Source organism: Heterodontus francisci, unplaced genomic scaffold, assembly GCF_036365525.1.
Source record: "Heterodontus francisci isolate sHetFra1 unplaced genomic scaffold, sHetFra1.hap1 HAP1_SCAFFOLD_1252, whole genome shotgun sequence".
NCBI classification, from domain to species: Eukaryota; Metazoa; Chordata; class Chondrichthyes; order Heterodontiformes; family Heterodontidae; genus Heterodontus; species Heterodontus francisci.
The window spans coordinates 58221-64375 of NW_027141336.1; the positions used below are offsets into that span (position 1 = coordinate 58221).

Below are 6155 nucleotides of genomic sequence, written 5' to 3' on the forward strand. Positions count from 1 at the left end.
TAAATTACAAGGAGAGATTACAAAATCTAGGGTTGTATTCTTTGGAGTTTGGAAGAGTGAGCGGTGGTTAGATCACAGTTTCCAAGGCATTAACGCAACAGATAAGGGAGATTGGTTATAGTTGATGAGTCTAAGACTTGGCGTTATCATCAAAAATTAGAGCCAAATCTTTCAGGAATGAAATTAAGAAATAATTGTTCACACAAAGAGTGGTAGAAGTATGGAGCTCCCTTTCATAAACAGCAATTGATGTTGGATCAATTGTTAAACTGAAAACTGAGATTGATAGATTTTAGTTAGTCTAAGATATTAAAGGATATGAGGCAAAGACAGGTATGCAGAGTTAGATTGCAGATCAGCCATGATCTCATTGAACAAGCTCGAGGGAGTGAATGGCCTACTTCTGTTCCTTGGAGACGGGTGATTTCGGATTAGCCACCATTAGGCACCTCTCCCGATTGTCCCTCGCTTTGAAAAGGAACATTAGGAGAGGAATATAACAGCTCACCTGCTCTGCCATATCACCAGTATGACACAATCACCAAATGTAAATATTACAATCATTGAATGCAATGGGAAGTAAAATAAGACAGATATTGAAACAACTCATCGATCTGCAATCACTCATACTGCCATTCTGCCCCAAACATATTTTATCCCCATTGGAATCTGCCTGGTTTCAGTCAAGTGACACATTCCATCACTAAATTGGTTTTCTTACGCATTAATATGTAGAGAGAGACTGCCAGGAAGAGGGAGAACTACAGCGATAAAGTGCTATATAATTATCTATGGATTTAGAGAATATATTGTGATCTATGTTGGCTGAGATTAGATGACATTAAGTTTCAATTTTTTGAAGCCACGAACTTAGAGTCAATGGATATTTAATAATATGCTTCAATTCCTCTCTAAATTTAGCCTGAGCTACTGCATAGATAAATGTGTTTGTGCATGAACTCAAACACTGAAGCATATATCCAGTGTGCTCCATAATGGCAAATGGATCATTATAATCTGTGAGCATAAACTGAATGCCTGCAAATTGTGTACATACAGAATGTACAAAAGTTACCATCCATAACAGTATAAAACAGCTAGAAATGGCCAGCAGTAATATGATCGATTTCCTTCGGTTCTCCATCTCTGGATCACTGTGATTCTCATTATTGTTATTTCTCCGGAATCCTCTTCTCAATCTATTGGCCCGCATAATGTACCTGATGGTTACAGCATTGAGTAACACAATCAGCACAAATGGTGCAAAGGGTGTTAATGTAATGTCAAAGAAGAAGTATGCTACCCATATAGGCAAATTAGACAGGCTTGATTTTACATTGCAGAACCACGCAATGTTGTCAATAATTTCCAAGTGTTCGTTTTCAAAGTAAATTGGAATATTTTCTACAAAACTCAGTCCAAACACAGCCACTGTAACTATGGCTGCGGTTCTTTCAGTGCAATATCTTACTCTCAATCTCTGGCAACAAATGGCAATGAATCGATCAAAAGTGAAAGCAACAGTTAACCAGACAGAGCAATCAATGGCTGCAAAAACCAAGGCGATATTGAGACTGCAAACGGGAGTGTAATCCAAGAACGAATATGAGAAATACATGTCATTAATCTCAGAAAATATTACATCGAATATTATCACGAATAGATCTGCCGCTGCCATGGCCACCAGGTAATGAGTGATACATTTAGAAAGTCCGCATCTCCCACGGGACAGAATCACAATCGCCACTAGATTACCTACAAGAAAAAGAGAATACAAGGGAAACTATTAATTGCATTCAATTCACAGGGGCAGTCAGTTTAAGAATATGTTATACGGAAATTAACTAAATCTTTTGTGCATTTACTCAACTCAGTTTCCTTTTGCTTTGGGTGAAATTTGTCCCAGGCGGTGGCGCCAAACTGACTCTGGAACCGGTTTCATAACGCGACCAGTTTATGTGGACCTTAAAAATAATTAACTGCAACAGAATGGAGAGACATTTCTCAGGTAACCCGGTGCACACATACAATGCGGTGATCATTCTCACTAGTGCACCTTCCATACAATTAATGAGAACACACAAGTAAAGTGAGATGACCAAGGGGCAGTTCTTGACTTTGTGCAATAGTCTAAACGGATGATAGCGTGTCGGCAATCTATTGTACAGTTCTCCCCATTTTCATTTCCATTGACTTCATTGGAAATAAAATTCGAGAGAGATGTAAAACTGGGAAATAGTGTAAAATGGACGGTATTGGATCAGCTCCCCATTATCATTCTCTAACCGGTTTTTTATTTCCATTGAACGGAGCAGAAATAAACATCAGGCGTCCCATCAGCCAAAGTGAAAATTGCCCCAAATGAATCAGTAAATCCACCAATCACATAATTAACAGACCAGTCAATCACTGAATCATCCAAACAATATTCATAACCTTGTCAAATACTAATACAGATGCTTGGGTATGTCTTGCATGTGTTTTAAACGGCTATCTGAATATCCCACAGTTAGGCAGAATTTTATAAACTCGGTAAAATCTTGGCCATTAAGTCTTTTGGACTAAACACTTGACTCGCGCCTAGAGATGGACTGCATCCAATTTATACCAGGGACGATTCATTTTATTCACTGCCCAATTTATCTCGATGCTGAACCATCTTAAATGCTCAGTCCACAGTTTGTTAACATTCGCTCTTTTCCTGTAATGTCTTGTACTGGGGCTGATCCGCCACTCATTCCGGTGCTCAATGTGGGACGATGATTTTTTTTTAAATTGTACAGCTCCGGCCGGCCGGCCGACCTTTTCGGTTGCCTTTATTTATAAGGTGCATATTTGTACAGAAACAATAAAGAATATCCGAGAACAGCAATACAAATAGTCAACCTGCACATTATATTAGACTATTGCAAACAGCAAGACTTGACCCAGGTTTTAGAGTTTTCCTGGATAATTGAATTAGCTATTTGAGAAATGTAACAGGAGCGTATCTCCCCTTAAGGAATCCCATTTCATTTCCCTGTTTTGTTAGATAAACCAACTTGAAGTGCAACCTGATCAAAGACAGAAACCATCCTGATATATCAGGCTTCCCACCAGGCAGTCTTCACCTTGCTGGGACACAAGGATGAAAGACAATTTGTTAAGTTATTATTGAGTGCGCTTTCCTGCCAGTCTGATTCCTTGAGTTGGACCAGCTGTTGCAGAATGAGGGTTTTCCCACAAGTGTGGTTTGAGAGCACACTTTCCTATCCCAACTCATTGGATGAAAGAACCATCTCCAACAACATTCCTAAATGCTAAAATTGCACGAAAAATATATTATTTTACAAAAGCTACAATTACAAACAAACTCGAAAATTTACATTGAAGGGAAATGTGGCAACGGAAAATCATTCTGTTCACGACTTTGGAAAATAAATCCCGAAAATGTACTAGATGTGTAATGTATTAGATAGTATATCAAAGTCTGTATTGGGAACAGAGATATTGTAAGAATCTTGGGCATTTTATTCGGCATGAACGACATTATATAAATGTAAACTATTTTCATTGTTATAACATAATTGAACACAGAATAATTAAATTATAATACCCAATAACGATTCGAACAACCAAATTGCAGGACGACCATTGACTCCTATGTAACAGAGGTTTATTCAATGCAGCATATTCATGAAAACTGAATGGCACCAGTTTAATATTCTGTAAACTGTTGTTTACATATAAATCAGGCCCACTGAGCTAACTGTATTAAAGCCATTTTTTTCCTAATCCACTGACAATAGTTAAAACTGTACATCTGGACAGATGACAATACTAGACTGACAGCAAGCACACTCTCATTCTGTAAAACAAGGAATAACTGATTATGGTAACTTACAAGGAACACCAACCAGGGCAAGAAGCGGATAGTAAATTTCTTCTATCTGTGGAATTATAAATAGTCCCATTTTCTTAAAAACGAAGCAACCTCTTGGTGTGATTGACACACTAATGAGATGTATTGAACTGAGCCCGATTTATACTTTTGAGAAATGTCAAGTGAGGCAATTAGGTCAGGCAATAACTGACATTAGTTACAGCCACTTGAACAAATAGGTTAAGCAGCAGTTTGTACTCCAATGCTCAGCGGGAATAGAAAATTGTTATTTACATTTCGCAGTGGTAATGAGGAACACCAAGGAGAGAATATTAATTTAATTAGTTTTGAAATTTTCAACCTTTTTAAAGTTGTAGTTACTGAATCATTGATCATGCCAATTCAAACAAATATATTCATTAATATGCTTTCAGACTGGAAAATACACATATGTTGTATTTGACATTATAAATGTTTGTTTGTGAAGAAGATTAGCACTGTCAATTTTTGCAGATGTATAGGAACTGAATATTCACTGAGCAAGTGGTACACACTTGGCTTATGTCATCCCAGATGACAGAATTGGGCTGCAAATTTATGATTGTGCCCAATTGGAGCAGGACCTCCATCTGTCTTAAATAGCTTGCGGGAAGCTCAAGGAGATACGAGGGAGGGAGGCAGTTCTCACGATGGCAATCACATTTTGCACCAGAGCCCCCTATCACTCAGGCACCTGAACACTGAGTGAGCCTGGTAAACAGATCTGCTCAGCAGTGCAATTTAGATCCAGTTGGAGAAACAAACCTGTGTGCTGGACCTCCAGTGGGACTATTAACACCAACGCTATTACTATCGACTTATTAAAACTCCTTAAATAAACAGGTCCAGCATTCAAGATGCGACTATTGTGAGGATGGCTACAATTGGTGGTATTCAAAAGAGATAGCAGCAACATCCATTAGATACTAAATAAAATGACCTGAGAGACAATTTCCTCAAATTCAATCAAGGGGATTTGCCAATAAAATCAGGATATACTTTTTCACACAAAAGATAGCGGAACTCTCAGTCAAAAGGCTGTGGATGCTGGGCCTCAACTGACATTTTTAAAGACTAAGACCAATGGATTCTTGCTTAATATGGGTATCAAGAGAAATGGAGTAAAGTTCGTGAATGATATTATAATATAGTAGAGGTGATGTACTGATCAACCATTATCCAACTGAATGGCAGAACAGAGTAAAGGAGATGAATGACCGACTTTTGTCCCAATACCTTAATCCAATATAGATTCTGAATTATCCTTTTCTCATTTCTGTTGATTTCTAGTTTGTTTAAGCACTCCATTATTTTCTGACGGTAGATGCTATCAAATGCCTCTCATTGATTATAAAGCATACATTCACAGTTTGTTTTTGCACTTCCAGGTGTCTTCCAATAACTACTTTCAAGTTAAAGATGTTCCTTTCTTTGATTTGAATCCTGACTGATTATCATCTATCTCTGCTTCTATAGACTGATCATTTCTTCCCAAAATGATTATTGGTATCATTTTCATCACAGGGCTCAAGAAGCTTATTGTCCTGCTCTCTGAACGCTCTCGGGCTTTTGGTTTCTTTGGCAGCTTAATGAACACCGGCTGCATCAGATCTTCATGTAAGAATCCTGTTCTGTAAATGTTGTTGCAGTCTCAATCAGTATCTCAATGTGAACATCATTCGGGGCTTTCAGGCATTCTGTTGGTATCTCACCGATTCCAGGTTCTTTCTTTGTTCTCAGCTTGTTGATTGCTGGACTGACTTCTGCTTCTATTATCTCCAGTAATTCTCTTCCTTCTGATCATTCCAATTCACATCTGTCTTCATCATCATACAGCTCTCTGAAGTACTTCACCCATCGTTCCTCTGCACTTTCTTTTTCGAAGAGAAGTTCACCTTCCTTGCTCCTCATACAGCCATTATTTGTAGTTATTCTTTACTTCTTATCTGTCCCCGCTTTAACTTTCTCATGCAATGCCCTCATGTTATGCCTTTTCTCCAGTTCTTCTATTTCCACGCAGTAGTCTTCATACCACCTTTCCTTGGCTGCTCTACAATCTTTCCTGATCTGCTTTTTAATTTCACCATATTCATAATTATTCTTCTTATTCTGTCTCTATTTCTCAATCATATCTAGTATTTCATTAAGCATACACTCCTGGTTTCCTCCTCTCTTTTTTTTCGGCACCATCTCAGTTTTTGTATGTTTTATGCTCTGTTTCAGCCTTTCCCAATGCCTTTCTGTTGTTTTCTCC

At 38.1% G+C, this 6155-nt stretch overlaps 1 protein-coding gene across 1 annotated transcript; it reads right to left on the bottom strand.

Moving 5' to 3' along the window:
- Positions 1 to 841: 841 nt before the first annotated feature.
- On the bottom strand, positions 842 to 5209 carry LOC137362834 (probable G-protein coupled receptor 139). Its single transcript, XM_068027048.1, has 3 exons — positions 5138 to 5209; positions 3111 to 3114; positions 842 to 1755 (listed from the first exon to the last, which is right to left on the bottom strand). The coding sequence occupies exons 1-3, from the start codon at positions 5207 to 5209 to the stop codon at positions 842 to 844; spliced, it is 990 nt and encodes a 329-aa protein (XP_067883149.1).
- Between the last annotated feature and the right edge of the window lie 946 nt (positions 5210 to 6155).